Source organism: Protopterus annectens, chromosome 11.part0 (genome assembly GCF_019279795.1).
Source record: "Protopterus annectens isolate FY-2018-M chromosome 11.part0, PAN1.0, whole genome shotgun sequence".
NCBI lineage: Eukaryota > Metazoa > Chordata > Ceratodontiformes > Protopteridae > Protopterus > Protopterus annectens.
The window spans coordinates 711,655,377-711,682,706 of NC_056745.1; the positions used below are offsets into that span (position 1 = coordinate 711,655,377).

Genomic DNA, 27,330 nt, shown 5'->3' on the forward strand with positions numbered 1-27,330 from the left:
TGGTCTGATCTAACCAGGGAGGAATTGGCTGTTGGTGTAGAGCAACTGTTGCCCATGTTAGTAATAACCAGGTCGAGGATGTTGCTTTCTCTAGTGGGAGTAAGAATGAGCTGGTCCAAGGCATTAGAACTGATGAATTCCAGGAAGCGTTGGGCCAGTGTATTGGTGCATGAGTAGTTTTCCCACTTGATGGAGGGGTAGTTGAAGTCACCTAGTATGAGAGTGTTGGGTTGGACCCTAATAGTTTCCATGGTGCTTAGGGACGTGGAGTGAGAATCTTGGGACATGGTTGGGGACCTATAGCAGGCTATGACCTGAATCGACATCTTACCCAATGTTAGTTGTACCTGAAGTATCTCAGATGCGTTATGCTGGACTATTAGTCTGGAGATGTGCATATCCTTTATGAATATGGAGACACCACTGCCTTTGGAGCTTCGGTTCATGCTCTGGGGCCGAAAGGTGTGGAATGAGTTATAGCCTGGTAGTGCAGGTGTGCTTTCTGCTGCTTTAAACCAGGTCTCCATTACGGCACAGATGTCAGTGTTCTTTCATTTTCCACTACATTTTTATCATTCCTGTTATATTTGGTATACCAAAAATCCACAAGGATTTAAACAACCCCCCTTTGCATCCTATGCTATTGCAGCAAGGAATTCAAAGACAGAGCCTATAGCAGCATACATAGATTTGCACTGTAAGAAAGCTATAAGGTACAAAAAGCAGATTCGTAGGGACTCTTGGCATTGTCTAGAGGTTCTGAGGGACTTGTGTATAAACGAGGCTTTCATGTTTGTTACAATTGATGTCATTTGTTTTCGGTCATTCCACATATTGAGTTATTTGGTGATGATTTACTGAATATTGAAGGCATACACAATGTGAAAAGAAATGTGTTGATGGAACTGATGGAACTGGTTCTGAAAAATAATTACCTGTATTTTGAGGGGGAATATTTTGTCAGACCACTGGGGTTGCAATGGGATCTAGGTGTGCCCCTGTATATGCAAATCTTGTTCTGTCTGACTGGGAGGAAAGGTTTGTTTTTCCATCCACATTTATGGGGAAAGTGATGGCATGGTATAGGTACCTTGATCATGTACTATTGTTTTGGAAAGTTACCGAGGAAGAAATGGTCAGGTTTGGTCAGTATTTGAGCAACACCACTGCATTTCTGAGATTCACGTGGAAAACAAATGTAGAGATAATTGATTTTTTTGGACATTTGTTTGTACAAGAATAATGAAAGTTCAAAAATAGAGCCCACTATATAGAGGAAGGAAACTTATTCAAATGCCCTGCTTCATTACACCAGTTGTTACCCTCCACACCAGAAGCAAAGTGTGATTAAGGGGCATATGGTCAGGATCTCTAGATTAATTAGTGACAAAGTTATTTTCAGTCAAGAAATGTACAAATTAATAGGGATGTTCAAAGAAAGGGGATACCTTACTAGAATTTTAGTCAAAGTTAGAAATGAAGTCTTGAAAAAGAGAACAGAGAAATTTGTTCCTATTCTCTTGACCCTGAAAGGGACATCCGTAAATGATAAAAATGTAGTGGAAAATGAAAGAAAGTTAAAACTTCCAAATAACCATGAGACAGAGAATTTTAGAAAAATGCTGAACAGATACTGGGACTTGTTTTTTGATGAGAGTTTGAAACAAATTTTGGACGGCTCCCCAAAAATTACTTACAGTAGGGGGCGTAACTTAAAAGGGTTTTTTGGAAAAGACTACAGTTACAAAGAGTCAAAACTATCATTCTAAGATGACAAAACGTAACGTGTAGAGTACGTAAGTACACAAACGAAGGACCATTTTTAGTGGTAGAAGGATATGGACGAAGTATTTCATACTCAGGGCATTGTAACTATAATACCAACTTAGTGGTTTACATTGCAAAATGCACCTCATGTTCGGCTTTCTATGTAGGTAAGACTACAAGAAAGTTAAAGGAAAGAGTAGACGAACATATAAGGGGCATAAAAACAAGAAAACCGAAAATTCCTTATATATGCACAGTTTAGGTTGTGAAAACTTTAGGAAATTTACATTTTTTAGTATTGACCATGTCATTCCTTCTCAGAGAGGAGGTGATGTAAAAATTGTTGAGAGACTAGAGTTGGAATGGCAGCTTAGACTAAATGCTACTATCAAGCCAGGCATTAATGACAGTTGCACTGTGACTAGTGTTTTGAAATTAAAGTCACTGCAACTATGATTGCATAAAGGTTTTCTATTATATATATTTTAACAGGTATTGTTTACTATATACTATTAGCAGCTCTCCATTGTTTATTTTTTGTACTTTATTTGCATATTTTAATATTTTAAGACATGTAAAAGATTTTTGCTTGTGATTTTTAATTTTCATGCTGAATTGAGAAATCATGTGATTTGTTATTTAAATGGGCTGAATGATGGACGTAATACACGCCGAGGAAGCCCAGGATGTCATTGGGTGAAAGCGCTTAGTGTTTAATTAAAGCTTGGACTGTTATATCAGCTGGCGGTGGCATTTTTTGGCCCTGAAATTATCCCCAGGGTGAACTTTCTATTTCATAAAACATAAAAATTAAAACATCCAGGTCACAATTATTGGTGTAAAATCCTTTATAAATCCACAAGAACCACACACAGATGAGCGCTTTCGTCTGATCAAAAGACTTCTTCAGATCTGATTTTACACCAGTAATTGTGGCCTGGATTTTTTACTTTTTATGTTTTATGAACTTTCTATTTCCCATCCACTCGTCAAGATTTCTCTTGAAGAGGGCCAGTGAGGTACTCTACTAGACGTGTAAGGGAAATCCATTCCAGAGCACGGGCAGTCTCTTGGTTAGGAACCTGCCCCTCCAGCACATTCTGTTGATTGTGGTAATGAGGTTGAGGTCTCTGGCACATGTGACACGGAGGGACTGAGATTTCTTTATGTACAGATCTCACACATCAGGTCAGCCCAGAGGTATAACCAGGAACGCACAGGAGATGATTTTTCACTTGTTTATTAAAACACCAAAAAAGATTAAGTGCTTTCATAAAGAACGTCTTCAGAATCATTGTAAAACACTAAACACCTTTCTTAAGTACCCTGCTCCTTGAATCCCATGATCATTTACATCACATCAATTAAATTTGAAACACCATGATAGTTTTTATAACATAACCCCCTCCTCCATTTTTTGTTTTACAAAAACATATTAACATGGAATTAGAGCATTTCCATTTAAGTATTATACAAAAGTGGAATGTTAAAAGGTTTAAATTTTTTTTTTATGCTATGTAAGATTTTAACTTTAAAACACTGGAAATGGATAGACCCTCATTCAGGCTGGGGAGGGGAGTGGCATTCAATCTAATCTGCCATCTTAATTCCTTCTCCTCCACTATAGCCTCCAATGGCCCCCCCTGAGGTCCTTCACCACACATTCCAATACAAAAAAACTAAAATTATGATCACAATGTTCCATGACATGTTTGGCTAAAGCATACCTACGTTCCCCATTCCTAATGTCCAAAACATGTTCGTAAATACGCACTCTCAATTTTCTCTTGGTTTTTTCCACATAAAAATGATCATATTTCTGGCACTTGGTGAGATAAATCACCCCAGTGAAGTTGCAATTACTGTATGCTCTAGACCGGATGTTCGAAGACCTGAAAAGGCTAAGAATAAAAGAGACTTCCTTATTTTATGATTTGCGCTTATTAGAAAAATATGTAGAACTTTCCATTACACCAAGGGGGTTGAGAATTGATAAGTTACCTGCCTTTAAATTTGCTGAAGATGAAAATGTTTTTTTAGAAGAGTGGAAAGCGGCTTCACTACAGTGTTCTCTTAATTGGTTAAAGATTCTCATCAATCGTAACCGGAGAAGTTTGGGTATAATTCAAACCCAAATAGCCGAAGGGGAGGCCGCATTAGCCACTGAGTACTCTGATACTATATTTTTATCAGCAATTAAAGGTATCAATGAAGAAGTCACTAAAATTGAAAATGAAGTAATTGCAAGAAAGAAAAAGAAACTCAGCAGAGATGTGAATGACTTCAGTAAAAATCTTATTTATTCTTGGCAACGTAAAGCCAAGAATGGTTCGCTCCAAGTGAAGGGAGGTGAAGGAGGTTCACGTGGTTCACGCAGCTCACGTAGTGGTCGAGATTCGTCAGTCTCATCTTCGGATACAGCTGCAAGTAAAAAGCGCTTTTGAAAGTATTAACAACAATACTGAAGTCGGAAGTGCAGCTTCAGATTTAGAAGATCAAGGAAGATGGAACTTTCGACAGGGGTCCAAACGGAAGTCGCGGCAGAAAGGTCGGAACCGAAGATATTAGTGGAGCTGATTTGCTGGGTTTGAACTGTACCTCTGTGCATGGATCCAACACAGTGTCTGGGACTCATAGTTTTGGTAATTACGCACAAATTGTTAATTTAAGTAAGTTAAACATTAGTTCTGATATGCAGAAGGTATTGTTAAAAGGCAGTAAATTTGTGCCAACTAGAGTGCCTGCTCTTTCAGATGTGTTATTGGATGCTAAGCGTTTTTGTCGAAAACTTCATTTAAAGATATTTTTTGAGTCAAAATGCGTTCTTGAGAATGTGCCAGATTTAAATTCTGTGTTGTATGTTAACAATGCTAACAGCTCAATTATTTCGGATGATAGTGATGTTGACATTAATAATCTAGTTAGCACTGAATATTTTTTCAATGGAGAGGATCCTTTAATGGATCTGTCTATATATGAATATCAGAATGATACCAGTGCTTCCTTTGATTCACGCACCATTGAGGTAGACAGTTTTGCTTGCAATCCAATCTCTGGGTGTAATGAACGTTTTTTCACGGGTTATGGCAAATTCACCATGCCTCTTTTGCCCACACATAGTTCTTTTTGTCCTCCTAAAAGTTCAGCTGCATTAAGGGTCTTTGAGAGTGCTTTATGTAAAAAAGTTGAAACTGAATATTTACTTTTTTCTAAACAGTTTATTGAATTTAATCTTACTAAGCAGGAATGGTTGTCATTAAAACAGATGAAAGCAATTTCTGATGAATTCAAATTTTGCATTGCTGATAAAGGCGGTAACTGGGTTATAATGGACAAATGTCATTTTTTAAAAATGAACTTTGATCTTTTGTGCAATGAGAAAGTTTATGTTGAGTTATCTGCCAATCCTGTTGTTGAATTTAATTTGGAACTGTTAGATTTGTTAGAAAGGGGTGAAAGGCTTGGTTTTTTCAACAGAAAGGATGTAAAAAGTTTACATATAAACAATCCTAGGGATCCCACTTTTTATTCTTTGCCAAAATTACATAAAAATCTACAGGACCCACCGGGTCGTCCCATTGTGTCAAGCTGTGGGGGTTTTTTGGAAAATGTGGGAATATTTTTAGATAATGTTCTAAAAAAAGAACTTAAGAATGTGGGTTCTCATATCAGTAATACTAATCAATATTGTGATTTAGTGCGTGATTTAAAATGGGAAAATAACTTTTACTGGGCTACAGTGGACGTTAAGGCCCTTTATACTAGCATTGAGACCAAGTTTGGTCTGGAAGCAATTGCTAAAATTTTGGGTGATGGTCCACGAACCACTTATCACATTTTATTGCTGGAGTTTGCTCTGACTCATAATTATTTCACTTTTGAGAAAAAAAATTTTCTACAGAGAGAGGGGACTGCAATGGGGGCCAATTTTGCCCCCACTTATGCAATCTTATTCATGTCTTACTTTGAGACCAGTTTTGTATACACTCTTGATTTTTTTCAGAAAAAAGTTGTATCTTATTATAGATACATAGACGACCTAATCTTTATATGTAAGGGTAATAAGTTGGAATTTGAGGACTTCATTTCCAAATTGCATCAGAATAGGTTCGGTCTGGAATTTACATATAGTTTAAATGAGTCTGAGATTCAATTCTTGGACATATTATTATATGTTAATAATGAAGGAAAAGTACAATTTAGACCCTATAGGAAAGATACAGCTTCGAATAATTTTCTATATGCCACTAGTGCTCATCCGGTTCACTTAATTGAAGCACTCCCCTTTGGGGAATTTAAACGTATTAGTGAACATACTTCTGAGAGAAGCATTTGGAATGTGGAGTTTGAAAATGTAAGAGAAAGGTTGTTAGTTAGGGGTTATTCTGAAAATTTAATTAGCAAGAGTTTAGATAGATTATTTAATTCAAATAGAAAAAACCATCATTCTGGTAAAATATATGTGGCTAAATCTAGAGATGATGAGGTTGGTTGTAAAGACAGGGATAGTTTGTTTTTTGTGACAAAATTTTCCCCTTTCTCTGTGTGGTTAAAGAACATTGTTGATTTTTTGTGGCCCATTGTTTGCAACAATGATGAGATTGGTCATTTGTTTCCGGAACATGTTTCTTTTTCTTATGGCAGATATGCCAATCTTAAGGAAATTTTGAAACATAAAGTCACAATGTGTGACAGGTCTGGTAACACTAATAAGTTACCTTTTGGTATGTTTAAATGTGGAACATGTAAGGTTTGTTCTAAGGTAAGAAATTTAACAGACAGTCTCATTAATGGGGTCAAATACACCGCACATAGTTTTTTTAATTGCATATCATGTGGTGTAGTGTATTTGATTGGATGTGATTGTGTTCCACCCAAATTTTACATTGGTCAGACCAAACGACAGTTAAAAATTCGCATTTTGGAACACTTAGGTGACATTCGTAATGTCAGAAATGATAGCCCAGTTTCCCAGCACTTTAATGTAGTTCACAATGGTATTTCTGATTCATTATTTTTTTGTGCTCTGGCTAAGCCAGAATTTCATTATAATGAAAATTTTTTACACAGTTTGTTAAAACTTGAAAGTAGATTCATTCTGAAATTTAGCACTTTAAAACCTAGGGGCATGAATCTGGAAGTCAATCTTACTATTTAATTGCATGTTATTTAGTCAATCTTTTCAGGTGAAGGATTATATATAATATTAGATGCTGTATATCTGAAGTTGTCTTTCTATATATTTTGTACAAAATTTTGGTATTTAAATTTTGTATTTTTCACATGGGTTCATATAGCTTGTGTCTCTTTAAATCTTTTTGGTCAATTAAGGTGTTTGTTAATTACACTAATTGATTTTATAAAAAATATTTAAGGTGCAACTAGCACTATGCATTTATTCCTTTGAAGGCATTTAGCCGAGGTACCAGAATAAAGCGTTGCAGCTTCTCCAGTCTCTGTGTTGGTTTGTCTACATTCGTTTTCCTGCTTGGTTGTTTTGCTAACAATAAATTAACTTTAAATACAGAGCAGCCTAGCACGCTTGTGTGTGTAGCCAACAAACAGTAAATGCAGCTAAAGTAAATGTTGTCAGTTTTCATTCTGTCCTCAGTTGATGGGTTTAGATCCAATTCTCGGATCTGACTCAGCTGTTACTTTAGCTCGTGGCCAACAAAAAACTCTGGAGCTCTTCCCTTACCTATAATGCACAAACCTCAAACATACCCCAGATCTTGTTTGTTGCTTTTGCGAATAGATGTGGTCATCTTGAGCTCTCAAGCAATATTTTAATTTGCGATGTGTTTTATTCTTTATCTTTTCAAACTTATTAATAGTTATCCTCCCCTCTCATTCACATAGTATAGTTCTTTATTACCAGAGATGGTAATGCTCTCCTCTATTTTTTTCTTCCTTTTAAACTTTTGTGTAATTCTCTACACCATTGTTGGTATCTTTCTTTCTCTCTCTTTTTCTCTCTCTTTATATAAAACAAAAAAAAATGTTTTTCTTTCTTTTAATTTCCTGATATTGTGTACAGCATGTCTAAAAAAGGCCCTTCGGGATTTAAGAAATGGAAAAAAGTGCAGGCACAAACTACCCTTGTCCGATGCACACACTTTGTGTGTGTATTGTTTGGGACTGGACCACCTTCAGTTTGATTGTGCCATTTGTAAAAATTTTAATCTGCATGCTATTGCGGACAGAAAATACAAGCTTATATTGAAGGGTTTATTTCCTACTTCCTCCTCAGAAGCTATTGCTGGAGCTCAGTCCCCCAAACTGAAATTAAAGGAGCCTTCAACTAAGTCTCCTAAACTTTCTGGGTCCTCAACTGCATCTTCCTCGGAGCCACCAAAAAAGAAGCAAAAATTGGATCCAAATGCCACTGCAGTTTGACTGCCATTGGATCAGACAAAACCCTCCTTGGATCCAAGTACTTCAGATCCGAGTTTATTACCCATAACCAGGTACTCACCTAGTTTGGATCTGGTACTTTCCCCCTTTTTGGAACAAAGGTACTCTGAGTCCCCTTCCATAGATTCCTCTCGTTCTTCCAGGAGTCTGACTGAAGCTGATGTGGACAGAATGATGAGAAGGTTCCTCTCAGTGCAAATACAGATGGGAGTCTTCCCAGCTCCTACCCCTTCAAGTCAGGAAGCCCGTCCTTCTACCACTCTGCCAATTTCAGCTCCTTCTCTGACCTGACTGATCATTTAGTCAGATGACTCTTGGAGCCGAAGCCCCCCTGTTGGATCTGAGGCATTAGAGATGATGCCGAGGTTTTTAGGTTCATCTCTGCCCCTCGGAGCCTTGGCATTGAACAGCTCAGCTCTGACTTCTGCCTTGGGTAGATTGCCTTTGGGGCAGGGGGAACTGATGGGCCAGATGCCTGGTTCTTGGCTTCATTGTCTTCCATCTCCCTGGAGTGATCTGTATTTGAAGCGGTGAAGAGGGTTTCTTTGCTCCAGCAATATGGACGGATCCTACCCCATTGGATCTTCCCTCTGGATTGCAGATGTCTCTGTGCCTTGATACACATCATTCTGTCTCACAGGGACAGGCAGCTCAAAGTCTTCAGGCTACACAGCAGGGTTTTACTATCTCTTCCAATACTTCACCAGAACATCCCACCGAGGAAGTCTCTAGGAAGAGAAAGTGCAAGAGGAGGCACTTGGACTCCCCTCAGGAGTCAATCACCAAAGATACTGATTTCAGTGAAGGAGAAGGGTCCCAAAGATCACCACCTGAAGATGTCTCATTTGGAGACATTCTTGAGGTCCTTAAGCAGAGTGGTGGTTGGTTCTCTGATAACCCTCCCCCAGAGGAATCAGTATTCCTGGAAGCCTTTGGAGCTGGCCTGTCTACCTTCTGGTTTACTCCACCTGCTGATGTGCTCATTGACTTGAACTCTAGGCAGGTGTGCAAGGAGCCTGACTCAATTGAGCCGATCCTCAAAAGACCACATCGGATTCTGGCTCCACTAGTAGGTAGGGAATACTGGAGCATGGGAGTGCTCATAGATGGTTTGACAGCCTCTCTACCTTGGACAGTAATCAAGGAGCCTCAGTCCTCACCACTAACACTGGTGAGAGTTGGTCACTAAAAACAGGAATGAATTTACACAGTATTTTCAGATGTAGATTTCTGCATCAAGCACAGTTTCCCCCAAGAGCACACAGGAAGCACGCTCCAGTCCTGGGACTGGAATCTTTATCTCTCCAGATCCCAAACAAGACTCACTTTGGAGCACCGTGCCCCAGTTCCAAGTAGCTGATGCACCCACACCTGTGTATTTGCTTTTCACACATACACACTCCTGGGAAAGGCTGATACATATTTACTAGCTGTACACCGTCTGCCCAGGCTCTAAGGTAACCATGCTGCCACCAGTCAACCACTCTAAGGCTCTTAACAAGGGTATCCAATTATACTGAGTAAAATCAATACTAATATAAATGGTAGAGTGTAACAAAAGCAGCAAGGCTTTTCGGTGTGGTCATGGCATCACTAAAATAAGCACAAGTACTCTCAAAATGTTAAAAGTATTCTCTAAAAGACCAGCCACAATGAAAGGTATAAAATATTTAATAATAAATAATAAAATAGAAAACCTGAGAATACTAAATATCTAAGTACAGTAAACACCAGAGTTTCAGTCATAGGAGAAATAAAAACAACACAGACAGATTCACACAGATGCAGAAAAATAATGTTTAACTAATCTCACAGTATTTCTTGACTGTCTAAAGAATAACTGTTCCCTAGCTAAATTAATTAGTACAGGAAGGCAAGATAGGATGCTGAGATGCTTACTTCCATAAGGCAAGGTGATAAGCTTCTAACCAAACTGAACTGTGATAACTGACATAGATCTTTTATATCAGGTTCCAAAAAAAAACAAAACAAACTGCTGTGAGAGTTCCATCCTCTCAGTGCTGGTTATAGAATGATATCACATTTGATCACCTGACTCTGCTACAATGCACACTCAGAACTTTGCTAAGATCTGTTGCAGTATTTGAAAGTTACAGAACAACTTCAAAAACTTCTACTCTTCCTTTCCAGAATTCTTTGTTTAAACGTATACATTTAATCAGGTATAATAACACTTGATACATTTTTAACACACACATCTGTACAAGTCAGTGTGATAGTGAAATGATGCAAAATTATTTAAAAAACTCCAGCTAACTATGTTGCCATATGTTACACTTGCACTGCCCTAGTCTTCTGGGTACAGATACAATGCCTCACATCATCACATCTATCCCTCCCTTTGAAGACTCAAGCTAGTTTTTCAAGTGACCCTGGAAAAATGTTGCTTGATAGAAATGGGCCTGTCTGGGAACACACTAACCTATACCCTGCTAGAGAGTCCTTCTGCATTAGCATTGCTGAAATCTGGACTGGCTAACACAGGAGGTCCTCTCAAAGCCCCTTTAGGTTTTTGGAATGCCTGCTCTCAGACTAGAGTCCACACTACCTAATCTGGCCTGTTTTTCCTTGTCAGAGCTGTGAGGGGAGCAGCTATTATACTATAATTGAGAACTAACTTTCTGTAGTACCCCGCTGTCCCCAAGAATGCTGTCATCTGCTTCTTCCATTTTGGGAGGTTCTGGCCTAATCTTATCACTCCTCAGTCTATGTCTCAGGTTGAAGACCTCTGCCATACCCAACTGACACTTACTGGGCTTAATGGCCAGCCCTGCCCTTTTCAGTCTACCCAGGACCTCCCTGACTTGCTGAAGGTGCTCTTGCCAGGAATGGCTGTAGATGGCAGTATCATCCAGGTAAGCAAAAGCATGATCTCCAGCTGTTGCTAAGGTACGAACTACCAGCCTCTGGAAGTCTGCTGGGGCATTTTTCATCCCAAAGGGCATCTTCATGATCTCATATAATCTGAAAGGAGTCACAAAGGCTGACATTTCTCTAATGATGAGAGTCAAGGGCACCTGCCAGTAGCCCTTGGTCAGCTCAGTAGTAGTCAAGTACTTAGCCCCACCTAGCTGTTCTAAGGCTTTGTCTGTCCTAGGCATGGAGTAAACATCAGACTCTGTGTGACTGTTTAGTTTTTTGTAGTCCACACATAATCTGATACTGCCATCTTTCTTTGGTATGAGCACCCAAGGACCACTGGACTCCTGGATTACCCCCATTTCCAATATTACCTGTATCCCCTCCCACCGAGTCTGTCTAACTCGCTCAGGCACCCTATAAGGGGCCTGCTTGATAGGACTTTGGGGTCCTACATCCACATGGTGCTGCACCAGGTGGGTGCACACAGGTTTCCCAGTGAACATGCCCCCAAACTCCTGCAACACTACTTGTGTTTCTCAGACCTGGGTAGGGGATAGCTGCTGGGATATTGCTACCCCTTTCACAGAGATATCAGTTTGAGCCTGCCTGAGATCATTCACCAGATCCCCCTCAGACTTCTCCTGCCATCCACTGCAAATACTCAGCACTAGAGCCTCCCTATCATGGTAAGGTTTCACCATGTTAACATGGTACAGTTTGTGTCCCTACCTCCTGCCTAGCAGATTTACCATGTAATTAACATCACTGACCTTTCTTACAACTTCAAAGGGTCCTTCCCAATCTGCCTGCAGCTTATTGTGTCTGACAGGAATAAACACCATAACCTGCTGACTGACAGCATACTCTCGGGTTTGAGCATTCCTGTCATACCACCCCTTTTTCTGCTGTTAAGCTCCTGGCAGGTCCTCCTGGCCCATGCCCATGAGCTCCCTAAGCTTTGCCCTGAGGTTTAGGACATATGCCACAACAGACTCCTTGGGGGAATTCACATTCAACACTCACCCTCTTACTCATCACAAACCAAATCTAAATGCCCTCTCCCCCTATGCCCATACTGCAATCAAAGGGTGAAAAAACTGTGGATTCCTTGGGTACCTCTCTATGTACAAACAGTAAATGGGGCAAATATTTGTCCCACTGTCTCTTAAACTGGTCTGCAAATGACCACAGCATGGTCTTTAGTGCAGAGTTTAACCTCTCCACAAGACCATTAGTCTGGGATTGGTAGAGGGTAGTCTTTATGTGCTTCATCCCACAATGCTTCCACAGGCAAGCCAAGTCTAACATGAAATTGGAATCTCTGTCAGTCAGTATTTCTCTTGAGAATCCTACCTTGCTGAAAATCACTAACAAAGCATTTGCCACCTTGCCTCAGTGAAGGACAGAGCCACTGCCTCAGGGTATCTAGTAGCATAATCTACTACCACCAGGGTATACGTCTTCCCTGTGGAACTTGGGGTACTCGGAGGCCCCACAATATCCATAGCTACCCCCTAAAACAGCTCTTCTATCACAGGTAAAAGGTATCAATGGAGCTTTAACGTTGTCCCCTGCCTTGCCTACCTTTTGACACTGCTCACAGGACCTGCAGTACCCGGTTACATCCCTTGCAATCCCAAACCAATAAAAGTTCTGCATAATACACCTCTTGAAACTCTTTATGCCCATATAACCTGCAAAAGGAATGTCATAGGCTATGGCTTGAAGTGCCAGATGGTAGGCTCTGGGCACTACCAACTGCTGTATTACCTCACTCTCTAGCCCTCCCTCAGGGGTCCATTCTCTATACAGTAGCCCTTTGTTAAAGTATACAGACTCCCCTTTTCCTTGAGCATGAGGTGCCTCCTTGGGTACCTCCCTCAAGCCTTGTAAGGTAGGGTTCGAAAGCCGAGCATGTCTCAGCTCTACCATTGTGACACCTCCCAGTTACCCTTCCACAGGAAGCCTGGTATCGTCTGATAGTGGTGCCTTAATGTCAGCTTCAGTACTACTGCTCACATCTGTCCTTGCAGTCAACCTGTCCACAAGAACATCAGTACTTATCAGCAGCTGTGTCTCACGTTCAGTCTCACTGTTACAGGATAGCTCCCTCCCTGAAATAGCCACTTCACCAGCCCCAGCTTCAGGTGTGTGGTCTGTCAGGGTCTCCCTCAGCCTACCAGACCTACATGCCTGTCTCCAAGCCTGCCTACGTGTAACTGCATACACACAAGGTACTGCATTATCAAAATCATTCCCTATCAAGACATCTGCAAGAATATCCTCAAACGCAGCTATCTGCTTGCTTTTTTTCCATCCTCCCAGTCAAGGTGAACCCTGGCCAATGATATTTGGAATGGGATCCCTCCTAAAGCTTTGAATGGAATGGACTGCCCAAACAAATACTGCTCCTCTTTAACTACTGCAGTCTCACAATAGTTATGTCAGAGGCTGTGTTTCTGTTAGCAGTGGCCTGTCTTCCACCCACTAAGATAGGATACAAACTTCAGTGATAGTTTGCTACCACTGTTGTCTCCAGACAACTTACTACTGGTACACTATTATTCCCACTTGCTGGTTCCCTCACCTTTTGTTCCCCATCTTGCTTCAGTGGACATTTGTATGCTACATGGCCTCTCTTCTTACATTTAGAATATCAAACTCCTGATCCTGGTCATATACCTGAACTAGTGGCTTCCCCTGTTACTGGTAGACTCTGTTGGGGTGATTTAGGCTGCTGACCATGGGTTCCCATACATCCTTGTGCAGCACTGAGTATCCCCTTCTTGTGCAATGATACCCTGCTTGCTAAGTAGAGATCTCCTTTTCTCCCCAGCTCATCTTAGAGTTACACTTCCAGTCTGGTAACCAGATTCTTATGTCCTCAGGCAAAATATTAAGGGCATGTTCCCTCACTCAAAGGTCTGCCAGTCTTTCAGAAGTGGTGAGCTGACACCACTCACCCACCTATGAAAATAAGTGCTTAACTCTCCAATCATGAAGGGATTCACTCTTTCCCTGACCTTGGTCATTTATCAGACCAATGATCTATAATCAGACCAATGATGGAGTACAATCAGCAATTGGAGAGATCCCAAAAGTCTCTCCCCCAAAAGGAAAGGGAAACCAAATCAAAAGAAAGCTGGACTGTCATATGCTGCCAGATTGAAGAAAACTCCAGCTCTACGCTCGCCGCCTGCTGACATGTGTGCAGTGAGGTGACATGTATACAAGGCCCAAGGCCATGTCCAACCCGGAATTAATGGACACCTCAAAACAAAACCATCCAAGCCACCTTAACCACTAAACCAAGAAACTTTAACGGAATATAAATGCTGACATGCTGGGGATAGATTTATCACTCAGAGACATGCTGTGGAATGGAATAAAATCCCGTCCATGTGAGGCAGAGCACTTGACTCTGTTTGTTAGGAAATCTAGATTGGTCGTAGGGAGGGAGATCGAGGTTTACCCTGTCATCTCTCTGGGTCTGCTGACAGAGGCACAACAACAACAAACTAATGGGTTTTTTATTTTAAGGTATATGTATGTAAATAAATTTGGCTAGGCTTTATAAAATGCCTTTTAGGCAGATAGCCTAGTATAAACCTATGAACCTATGAACCTATATAACCAAATATACTTTCATCTGCATTGCATCTTTGCTCACAAAACGTTTTTTTCTGCAAGCTTCAGGTGTTAACTTATAACAGTTAAATAAACATTGTTTTACAGTATCATAGTTTAAACAATCAGTATCAGTCAATTTAGAAACAGCAGTTGCAGCTTCACCATCGAGTAAGGGGGTTAGTAACTGTACTCAGAGCTCTTGGTCAGCATTGTACTGTTTATATACTCTTTCAAATATATGAATAAAACTGTCAGTCTTCCCCCTCTGCAAATTGTGGAAGAAATTTGCTGACCTATTATTGCTTCTGGGGCCTGCTTATTCCCTTCCCCATTACCTTATTGACTCTGACAAAGGGTCAGCGTTTCTCTCATGCTGACGCTGCTTCTACTTTTCTTTAGCCTCCAAATGCCGCAGTCTCTCTTTGTTCTCCAAATGCCGCAGTCTCTCTTAGGTCTCCAAATGCCACAGTCTGTCTTCTGATTCTGTTTCCAAATGTTTGACCTCCAGTCAATGCTGCTTCTCTTTTTCTTCAGCCTCCAAACGCCACAGTTACTCTTCAGTCTCCAAATGTTTGACCTCCAGTTCAAGTATCTTTAACTCCAGATGGATTTTTAAGTCCTCTGAGGAAAAGGTAAACAGTCTTATTTCTGAAGACTGCACATCCCCAACACCAGACTAGTTGTCCTCCTGCAACTGGTCCACACTGTAGCTGTGATTAAAGCTGAAATAATTTCCTGTTTAATCCAGTTAGCATGCACCCGTCCTTTGGCTTCGCACACCTTGGCCAACAGGTTCTTTGCCTGCTTACCATAATCCTCTGCTGACATTTTTGCCTGCTTTCCCTGACTAAACTAGATTAACAAAAATAAACAAAACTGTTGTGAAAATGAAACTCTGAATGTTTACCTTGTGGTTGTTGACAGCACACACACCTTCAGTGACGACTGCCCACAGGCTACTGAAGTTCAGTTAATATCCCACCACTGCCACCAATATGTGATGGCCTCTTTACCCTGGGCCAGCAATCAAAGAGCCTCAATCCTCACCACTGACAAAGGAGAGAGATTGTCACTAAAAACAGCAATGAATTTACACAGTATATTCAGATGCAGCTCTCTGCATCAAGCAGAATTTCCCCCAAGAGCACACAGGGAACATGCTCCAGACCTGGGACTGGACTGTCTGACTCTCCAGATCCCAAGCAAGACTGACTTTGGAGCACTGTGTCCCATTTCCAAGTAGCTGATGTTACCCACACCTGGGTATTTGATTTTCAAACACACACACAATCCTGGGAAAGGCTGGTACAGATTTACTAGCTGTACCTCTTCTGCCTGGACTATAAGGTAACCACACTGCTACAAGTCAACCACTGTAAGGCTCGTACAAAGGTATTCAATTGTACTGAGTACTAATATAAATGGTAGAGTGTAACCAAAGCAGCAAGGCTTTTCAGAGTGGCCACGGCATCACTAAAATAAGCACAAGTACTCTCCGGATGTTAAAAGTATTCTGTTATAGACCAGCCACAATGACAGTTATAAAAATGTTTAATAATGAATAATAAATTAAAAAACATGAGAATAACTAAATATCTAGGTACAATAAACACCAGAGTTTCAATCACAGGAGAAATAAAAATAACAATGCTGGACAGATGGCAATACCTCACATCATCACAGATACTATGGTCCTGGTAACGGCCACAAAGAAGGAACGTGGTGAGCAAAGTTCCTCTGTCCAGCCTTCTAACAGGGAGTCTAGGGCACTGGACAGATTTGGGAAGCTTGTGTATGCTTCACCAACTTTTTCCTTAGGTCGCTGAACTGTCTGACACATTTTATGAGACTACAGAGGGATTTGATAAAGGAACTGTCAAATTCACTTTTAGGGACTGATACTGCCGATCTCAAAACTTTTGTGGCCTCTCGGGCTATTTCTAATTCATTTAAGAGGCTTTTTTGCCTCAGGCTATTTCTAATTCATCCATGAGGATGCAGCTGAAGGTGCTTTAAGGGCAGCGAGTTCAGGCATTTCCATTAGGAGTCATGTCTGGATGCACTTGTGTGATTTTGCAGAGCCCTTCAAGTCCTTGTTCATAAATGGACCCTTTGACATCAGTTCATTTTGGCCCTAAAGTTACACTCTCCACGTGTGAAAAAATGGAAAGATCCCCTGTGCAGTGGGCGTATGTTTTCCAACTACTTAAAGATCCTTCTCTAGGAATCAACAAGGAGGACGAAAAATATGGTTCAGTAAGTTCCAGGGTCTTTTTCAAGATCCATGTGGAGATAGTTCCCCCAGGAGTAGATAGGGGAACTCAAATGGATGATGCTGCCCACAGGGCAGAGGAGGCCCACAGAACCAGGCGTCCAGAGATCCCTTCTCCGATAGACCCTACCAGCACTCCTGAAAGGAGGCCCGATTGTCCATCTCTGGAGGCAGTTGGGGATCATTTATCCCTGCACCAGAGAACCTGCATAGATACAACAAAAGATACATGGGTGCAGAGTATTATTTCCAGAGGTTATGTAATTCCCTTTTCTCTACCACCTCCACCTGTATGCAAAATTCCGGATGTTCCACCCAGTCAAAGGAAAGCAGCAGCACTAGAAATACAAAAGCTGCTAGAAAAAAAAAGAGTCATCCAAGAAGACCCACTAGACCAGTTAGAATCTGAAACTTACTCAAGATTCTTCTTAGTCCCAAAGAAAATGGGGGACTGGAGCTCAATTCTTGATATTAGCGTATTGAACAAAGTTTGACACGCCAAGTTTCAGATGGTCATGGTTTAGTCCGTTTTGCCTTTTATAGGCAAGGGTGACTGGATTGCTTGATATACCTTCAGAATGCTTACTATCACATAAAGTTGAACAGACACTGCCAGTTCAGAGCACTGCTCTTTGGCCTCACCACAGCACCCAGAGCATTCACCCAATGCATGGCAGTGGTAGCAGCTCACTTGAGGCTGCAGGAATTCTAAGCATTCCATACTTAGACAACTGGTTCATTACCACCCTGATCAGGCATCGACTAATTAAGGGCGAGAGATCAGGTATTCCAGACTTGCTCAATTCTAGGAATAACCAAAAATTACAAGAAGTCTCCGTTACAACCGTCTCAAACATTGGAATTCATAGGAGAGGTTTTAAACACGGTTTCAATGACACTGTCTCTTTCTGTTTCAAGAGTGCAGATTATCAGATTCCAAGTCAGAAAAATAATTCTCCGTACCACAATTTCAGCTTGTTTGATTCTTCAAGCTTTGGGGTCAATGTCCTCAGCCACAATTTTAGTCCCTCTAGCAAGATTTCATTTGAGAATTCTTCAGTGTACATTAGCAACACGATGGTTAATTCTTTATCAACACGTCAACCCAAATAAGAATCACTCAGGCATGCAAGAGATACCTTTGGTGGTGGATTCAATCAGATCAAGTTCTACAAGGTCACCCTTTCATTTTCCCTCAGCCCAAGGCTGTAGTGACCACGGACGCTTCCTAGATTGGATGGGGGGCACTTCCTGGGGAAGACAGTCAAAGGCACTTGGTCCCCCAAAGAGGCAAATATGCATATCAGTGTCCTGGAAATGAGATGGAAATGAGAGGTACTGTTAGCATTGCAGGCCTTTCAAGAAGTTGTCCCTTTTGGGACATTTGTGATACAGACAACATGTCAGTAGTTTGGTACATAAACAAACACGGTGGAACCAGGTGGAATCCCTTGAGTGTGGCAATGGGCGATCTCTTCCAACCGCTTTCTGATAGCAATGCACATTCCGGGGAAATCCAATGTGATAGCAGACAAATTGAACAGGGCCATTCTACTACCTCATGAGTGGTCTCTCAACATGAAAGTGACAGAAATGATTGTTCATCAGTGGGGCCAGTCTTGCTGCTGTCTTTTTGCTTCTCCCTTAAACAACAAGTGCAGCAGCTTTTTTGTCCTGATCCCCCCACCCCAGGAAGAACGAGAGTTTATAAGGACACCACTGTCCTCCTTGTTGTTGAGCTCCTGATATGGCTTCTTCTATTAGAAATTTTATAGTAGTACTTCCCAATTTATGTCAAACAGCAAACAAGATCTGAGGTATGTTAGGAGTTGGTGTATTATGGGTAAGAGAGGAGCTTGAGAGTTTTTTGGTGGCCACAAGCTAAAGTAATGGCCGAGTTGGATCCAAACCCATCAGCTGAGGAAGAATTAAGATGGACAACCCAGATGGAATGTTATGATGAGTGCATAACTTCCTTTTCTACAACATGATATGCACTTGTAGCCATTTAAAGATATTCTTTCAAGTGCAAACATGGTGTTTATACTTCAATATGTTTAGTCTGTTTCACATTATGAGTTCAGTGGTCTTGTGCCTTTGTGTCTGTTATGCAGAGCACAGAGGTCATGCATTATAGGGCAGTTTTTCAAAATAAATGTGTATTGTAATACTATAATTGAGCAGATTAATTTTTACCTTAAATGATATTTTCTTCTACAGATAAATATGTTTAGTAATTTGAAGTTTACATTTATAAACTTTATTATAACCGGCTACTAGTTAATTTGTAGTTGTGTGTTGATTTTTTTTTCTTAATATTTATGTTTGCTTTCTTTTTCTTTTAATTTTTCTGTTTCGTATTCCACATATCATTGTAAAATAGTTTGCAAAAAATACTAATAAAATATGATTTTAGTCATTTCGGGGGAGGGAGACCATATGAAAAAACAGAGTGCTCAGGTTGTTTGGCATTTGTTACGTATAGGAGAGGTGTAGGTATAGCCCAGTGATTAAACAATTTTTGAAAGTGTAACTTTTTATTTGTAGCTTGCTTGACATTTGAAAGTATTAATAGTGAGTATGGAGCAAAGGCTTTCTTGAGCTAAGTAGATCTCTCAGGTGACATATGTATTTGCCCATTTCAGTCCATTGTGACTACTTTTGAAAGAAAATTTCAGTAATTGATTGATTTGCTTTTTACTGGGAAGGTCCATCTGAGTGTGCACGATCCCTTTTCAGTACAGGCCTAGGGAACATTTTCTAAAAATATACATAACTGTGTGGTATCTCTTGAAAAGTGAGGTTAAGGACTAGTTGTCTTTAGTCTGTTTTATCACTTTTTGTTGTATCTTAAAGGATAGATTTGCATTTATAAAGCATAAATATTTTTGAAAACAATGTCCAGCTGAAATAGTTATTTTTTTAATTCCATTATTTCTAGCTTTCCATCAGTCAGAATAGATTTTGAGAATATGGTGTATAACTTGAATGCAGTGCAGCGCCTATCTACTGCATCTTCAGTGACTAAGCCTCCATATTACATTCTCACAACAGAGTGGCATTGGTACTGGGAAGAAGACAATGGCATCTGGAATGAATATGGAAAGGAGGTAAACCTGCTGTATTTAATATGAAACATTTAGCTTTCATTATGCTTTGTTAGCCTTTCATCTTAATTGCAGAAAATGACATTTACAGGCTGGCAATGATAAATGATGTAGCTTGTTCTTGCCCTGAGTGAGCTTCCAACCTGAGACACTAACTGGGTAAGTTTTTGTCCAGTAGTAAGTGCTGATACTGTAGTATAACTGCAATGCTTGGGAAAGTTATCTTACTGTTGAAAATTAATGTGTAATATTTGCATGTTATTCTCTTAGTAAATACCCTTTTTAAGGATGACACCGCAGAATAGGTTCATAAGTTCATGGGTAGTTACTAAGCATGTGGTCTAGGAGACCATTAAGAAGCCTAACCCAATTTCCAAACTGCTAAAAAACACACAGGATTAAAGCTCTGACATGTTAATGCGTTGCTTCCTGTGCCAAGGGTACAAGGTTTGAATCTTTCCACTTATTTGCCTGCTAATGTTATACCTTGAGCAAATCACTTAACCAGAAAGTGCTTGGGGGCCAACTGGGAATTTGAGCTAGGCTTTTCAGTGCCACCCTGGACTGCAGTCCTAGTAACTACCTAAGCCAATAAGTAATATAATTAGCCATCATATGCTAACTCAGACAAATGTTATTTAGGGAGACTTTTTAAAACTTGAGAGTGTTGGTACCTAATGTAATCAGTGCTAGAGAAAGTTCCAGTGAATAGGGTCTTGATGTCTAAAAGCCCAGATTTCAGAGGTCTCAAGGAGAGTTCTCGAAACTCCAGAACTCCAGAGTGAAGTAATGAAGGGACCTAGCCATACAGTATAGAACCAAAAAGCTCCTTGATGTAAGGGGACCAAGATTATTTTATTTATTTAACATTTGTTGACCGGGAAAGTCAGTCTAGGTTCCACAGATCCTGTTTTCAGCGGAGGCCCTGGGAGAAATGCTCCAGAAGCATGTCTTTCCAGAAGCAAGTTTTTAAAAGATAATTTGGGATCAAACCGCTAGTAAAGCCTCTGTAGAATAAAACTAATTTAAAAGTAATGATGGCAGCCAGTAAAGATTCTGAAGAACATGATTAATATAATAGCAGCAAGAAGTGCCTGGAAGTAGTTGTACTGCTGAATTCTGAATCTGCTGCAAATGATTAAGTTCACTGTCTAGGAGCTCCACATATAGTAATAAAGCGGAGACGATTCCAGAGCCTGAACAGCCACCAAGAGGTCTTTAGAGAGAAGGAGATGCATGATATCAGATGCTTGATGTGAGAGATATCATAAAGATGTAAATAGGAAGTGTTCACAACAGATGACACTTTGTCCCTAATTTGTCAGTCTGTCATTGCAAGTTATACCAAGATTTCTCACTTTCTCACAAAGTCCAGCTTATTGTAATGATAAATTACAATGGGGGGGGGTCAAGGGTTGGAGACTTAGATTCCCCCAAGGTAGCGTGAATGGCCATGGCAGTAGTCATGGACATGTCACATCTCAGGTGGTCCTCATCTAATGAAACCACAGCAGACAGCATGTTATGATGAGGAAGGAGTTAAAGCTGTGTATCACAACAGTGATATTGATGGAATCTTTCTCTAATGAGCTCTCCCAATACAAGCATAGGCACAGAGAACAATAACAGGGATAGATTTGAACCCTGTGGAAGGCTAGCTCTTCCCTCCCTAAACCTAAATCCTTCTCCTTATTACTGCTTGAAACCCTCCTCCCACTCTCTCTCCCCCCATATATGTTGCAGCCTCACGGAAACATGTTGTCGAGTTTGAGTGTGAGTAATTGGCCATGCAGTCTACAAGACACCTGAGTCACTGTTTGTGAGATAATGGTATTCAAGCACCTATGACAGTGTCATAGGTTCATAGGCTGGTACTAGGCTATTGGCCCTATGGCCTATACAAGCCTAGCTATAACAATTCCCTGGATATTTCTTCCCACAATATTTACTAACCTGGACCCCTGTCTAGCAGGGTGACTGACGTGATCCCTGGTGTGAATTTCCTATCTCCCATCCAATCATCAAGGTTTCTTTTGAAGAGGGCCAAGGAGGCGCACTGCTTGACATGTATGGGCAGTCTATTCCAGAGTATGGGGAGTTTGTGGGTCAGGAACCTATGCCTCCAGCATGTTTTGTTCATTGTGATGACAAGGTTTAGATCCCTGGAGCATGTGGCTCTGAGGGATTTCTTTAAGTGGAGCATGTCTAACAGCTCAGGGTTTCACATGGCCTTGTATGTTAAGCAGAGATCGCCTCTGAGTAGACGATATGCCACAGAGTATAGCTGGAGTTTTTTTTAGACGGTCAGCATAGGGCATCTCGTTTAGGCCTATGATTCTTTAAGTGAGGTATTTCTGCGGCCTTTCCAGCTGTTGAAGCTGTCTGTGAGGTACATACCAAATGGAGCATTGTACTCTATAATGGGTCTAATGAGGGATGCGTACAGTGGGACAATGACCTTCTTTTTTCTGGATGAAAAGTCCTTAGTGATGAGGTGTGCCACATAGAAGGATTTCCTGACTGTTGTGGCGATGTGGTTATCGAAGGTGAGACCACTGTCCACCTGTGCCCCTAAGTCTCTCATCACACTTTCTGTGTTTAGTGTACTGCCACGTATGTGGTAATTCATGGTGTAGTAGACCCATTAAATGGCCATCCTTGAACCTGTATCAGTTGATGATACACTTATGTTTTGAGCTTGCTGTGTAAGGTGGTGCATAGGAGAAAAGGGGTTGGGATTTAGTCATTGGAACATAGGAGATTACTAGGCTATTGCCCCAGTGGTCATTTTAAGCCTAGTTATTTCAACCCAATGTAATACTGTAGAAGTATTGGTCAGTACCCAAGATTGCATCTAGTGATGACTGCGTATGTCCAGGAGGGTTATGGGGACTGTCCCTGATAAGAATTTACAATGCCCCATCCACTCATCCAGGTTCCTCTTGAACAGTGTCAGAGATGCGCTGTTTCACATGAATTGGTAGCCTGTTCCAAAGACGTGGCAGTCACTGGGAGGTAATCTGTCCCTCCAGCATGTCCTATTTAAGTCACAGGTTACGTTTAAGTCCCTGGAATGAGTAGCCCTAGACCCATTTGATTTACGGATATGCAGTAGGTTCATTAGGTTTGGATCCTGGGCTGTTCTGTAGGCCAGGAAGAAAGTCTCCCCTAAGAAGTCTATATGATATGGAGCATAGTGGCAGGGACTGTAGTCGGTCCGTGTAAGGTACATGCTGGAGGCCCTTGATCTTCTTTGTAAGAAACCTCTGAGGTCTCTCTAATTACTGCAGGTGCTTAGTACGTTACATACAGAATGAGGCATTGTATTGAATTATGGGCCAGATAAGTGCCGATATAGGGAGAGTTATACCTTCTTTTGCTCTCGAGGTGATGTCTTTACTAAGCAATGAGCTGTGTGGAAAGCTTTCCTTACAACGGTAGATATGTGATTGTCGAAGTTAAGGTCACGGTCAACCTGTGATCCCAGGTCCCTTACCACTTCATGGGTACTTAGGGTAGTGTTGATTTGATAGTGTGAAGGGACATTGTCTGTGCAAAGGGAATGATGATGCATTTCTTTGCATTCAGTTTGAGACTGTGACTAATATACCAGTCACTAGTGTGTGTGAGACCATCCTGGAGTATATGGTCATCATTTGGGGGAGTCAGTGATTGCACCTAGTTTGCAGTCATCTGCAAACATGGTCAGCCACAACCCTTTGGTTTTGACCTGAACTTCTGAGAAGTATATACCAAGCAGTAGGGGGCCCAGCACTGACCCCTGTGGCACCCCGCTGGTAACAGGTCTGCTGGTTGATGTGGAGTCACCCACTTTGATAGTGTGTGTCTGGTTTGTGAACCAGTTGGTAACTCATCTTACAGCGAAGGGGTTTACATTCAGTTTGCTAGGTTTAGTAATGCTTGAATGTGGGATTATGTCAAAAGCCTTTGCCAAGTGGAGGTATGCTGTCTGCACAGATATGCCCTCATCAGTGGCCTTGGTCACACTTTTAATGAAATCCACCAGATTTAACAGGCAGAATCTGCCCTTCACAAAGCAGAATTGGGTAGGATACAGGATTTGGAGATCACATATGTCTTTATTTATGAGGTCCATAATGATACGTTCCACGGCCTTACAGATGAGGCTGGTCATGCTTATGGCTCTGTAATTCCCTGGGTTTTTTGCTAGGCCACCTTTGTGGAGGGGAATAACTGTAGCTGTTCTCCATTCCACAAGAACAAAATCTGTGGATTGGCTATGATTGAAAAGGGTACTTAGTGGTAATGCTATTTCATGTTTTAGCATGTTTAGAAGACAGCCTGGGATGCCATCTGGCCCATAGAGGCCTTGTTCTTTGCCTTGGACAGAGTTTTGAGGACCTGCTCTTTAGATATGTAAGGTGGGTGGGGAGTTTGGATGAGGGCTTGTTGTTAGTTAGGAGGGGTTAAGGGAGTGAAATGTTCACCAAACCTATCCACTAGCAGGTTTGCTATCTCTGTGGGGTCAGTGTGTGTGTGTGTGTGTGTGTGTGTGTGTGTGTGTGTGTGTGTGTGTATGTGTGTATGTGTGTGATACCACTGGCTACCAGTTCTGCGCATGCTTGGGTCCTACTCCTTAGGTTACGTACGTAGCTGTAAAAGGCTTAATGGTAATCCTTGCTAGGTTTCTCTCAAAGGAGTTCTTAGAGGATTTGACAAGTTATCTTATTTGTCTATTAAGGCTGAGGAGGGTGTTTTCCATTGTTGTGTCCTTGTCTTAGTTTTCTTGAACAGCAACTTTGTGTTTATTGTAGAGTTTGATGCTGAAAGTCCACCATGGCAGCTTGATTTTACTTGGGGCTCTGGCTTTGATGTTAGCTGGTACAGCCAAGTTTATACACTTATGCAATGCAAGTGATTATACAGGGCTTTAGTGTAAGCTTCGGCGTTGTTACCGCTTTCATCTTGAGGTGGGGCTTGTAATGCATTTATACCTTCACCTAGGAGGGTATACTTTGCCTTGGCAAAGTTTTTTAGTCTGATTTCACCCTTTATGAGTTCTGGCATTGGTGTCATTTTGAAGATGGTATTTATGGTAGCGAGTTTGGGCTAGAGTAGGTTTCCCAGTTGATGCTGGGATAATTGAAGATTCCCCATAACCAGTGTATTCGGTACAATTTGGATTGTCTTCAGTTTGGTTAAGTAAGCTTCATAGGTGCCATGACCCATGGAGGGGCATCTGTAACTGTCTAGGACTTGAATGGGGGTCTTACCCACCGTAACCTTTCCATGAAGTAACTCCATGGAGTTGCCCAATCTAACTAGACGAGATGTGACGCTATCTCTAATGCAGATTAAAACACTGCCTCCTTTGGTTTTCACATGTTCATTTTGCAGTCTGAAGGTGTGGAAGGCATTGTAGCCTTGCAGGGCTGGGGTATTTTCTGAGGCCTTAAACCAGGTTTCTGTGATTGCAGACATATCTACATCTTCTAGTGATAGAAGTGCTTCCGGGGATTGCAGTTTTTGGTTTAAGCTCCTAGCATTTAGCAGCATGATCCTTATTTTGTTCTGATTGGTTAATTTCACGTTGGTAATGTTGTTCTCTAGAACTTGCCAAAAAAGGCAGTATGGGGGAGGCAAGGGGCTTTGCCAGCAGCTAAAAGCCTAGGATTGCCAGGTGCAAACCATCTCTGGCAAAGCAGTGAGGTTTGTTGACCATGGCTTCCCAGGCAAACAGGAACTGGATCCCCAGTTATTGAAATCAGTCTTTTTGTTTATACTGTTGCATAATTCTAGGCAAGGGTAGTATGCTGCTCAAGGCTAGGGACACATACTCAGAGAGCTCAACCATGTCTCTCTTCATATAGTCCAACAAGGGTTGCCTCAGGTCATTCATACCGACATGAATTATGACAGAGTCATAACGGTACTTGTTGCTGAGAGACCTGAGTGCATGTGTGATTTGATGCACCAGACAAGCAGCTGACTGCAACTTTCTCCTTATCCATCCTGGTGAGTGGGATATCTGTGCGTCTCACTATTGAGTCTCCAATGACAAGAACATTTGTTTTTTCAGTGTTACACCTTACGGGTTTGGTGGGTGAGACACTGGTGTTGCTATGCGTCATGGGTACTGTGGAGACTGTGTCAGCTGTAGCAGACTTGTGTTTTAGAGGCCTCTGGTGTTTTGGCAAGTTTTTCGAGATAACCTCTGCATATGCGGATTTACATGTGTGATGCATACTATGTGTATGAGTAGTGGTAATTGTTTGAGTAGTGGTACTATGTGAATATGTAGTGGTAGGTAAGTTGACAACCTTCTCCGTTTTACTGTTTTGAGTGAGAGAGAGCATGGATTCTAGACTCTTGGTGTAAATACATCTCTCACCCTCTGTACTAGATTGTGGTATTAGTAGAGGGTTGTCTGTGTACATGAGGCAATTGCTACACTGCCTCAAGAGACCCAAGTTAACAAGGTTGGCAGGAGAAACAAGGGTAGTCCAACTGTCTATAATGCTAGGTGGAAGACTGTTGTTACTTGGGGTAGCTTTTCAGAAACGATCACGGAGGAACTCAGTGAATGACTATTTCTGCCTGGGTTTTAAGGGAAAATTTGTTGAATTTAACTGTCCGACTTTGGCAAGCGGTGCTGGGCAGTGTGCAAACAAGCAAAAACCTGCTCAGATGCAAATAAATACCAGAAGCTAAAACTTGAAAAAAAACTGACAAAATTCAAAGGGACCAATGAGGATGCTTATTCCAAGCCCTAGATCAGCCTCCTTTAACCAGTCAGGTCGCAGTCTGCACAGTTCTCTCACAAAAGTGCAGATAGGCCCCTTCCAATCCAAGATGGCTTGAAAAACATGCTCAAAACAAACAAACCACTACAAACAGTACCTGGACTATGCTACAGCTACTAGCTACCCTAGTTTCAATGGGAAACACTAGGGAATGTTTAACACAGCAGAAAACTAGCAGTGGGACACTGAAAAAAAAGATTTAAAACAGCAGAAAATCAGCCAGGAGGCTCTAAAGAATGATTTATATAGTTAATAGATCAGTTAATGAAGTACTTCTTTTTGGGAAAACCAGAGGAGGCAGCCCACCCATAAGCTATCATATCAGTTACCTACCATATCTTCTATTGAGTCTTGATGCCTATATAGCAATAGCTCTAAGGCTGTCCCTTACTCTCAGAATCGTTAATCTGCTGCTCTCCATCTTTCCTTCTCTACTGCAAAACTACAATACTGTATTGTTCACACAATCGCT

General features: G+C 41.2%; 1 protein-coding gene across 1 annotated transcript in view; it reads left to right on the forward strand.

The window, feature by feature from the left end:
• LOC122815569 (protein mono-ADP-ribosyltransferase PARP12-like) overlaps window positions 1-27,330 on the forward strand; it is a 1,409,919-nt gene that overhangs the window by 620,956 nt on the left and 761,633 nt on the right. Inside the window, exon 6 of the mRNA XM_044088175.1 lies at window positions 19,908-20,076. Within this exon, the coding sequence (XP_043944110.1) occupies window positions 19,908-20,076 (169 nt within the window). The remainder of the gene's footprint in view (window positions 1-19,907; window positions 20,077-27,330) is intronic.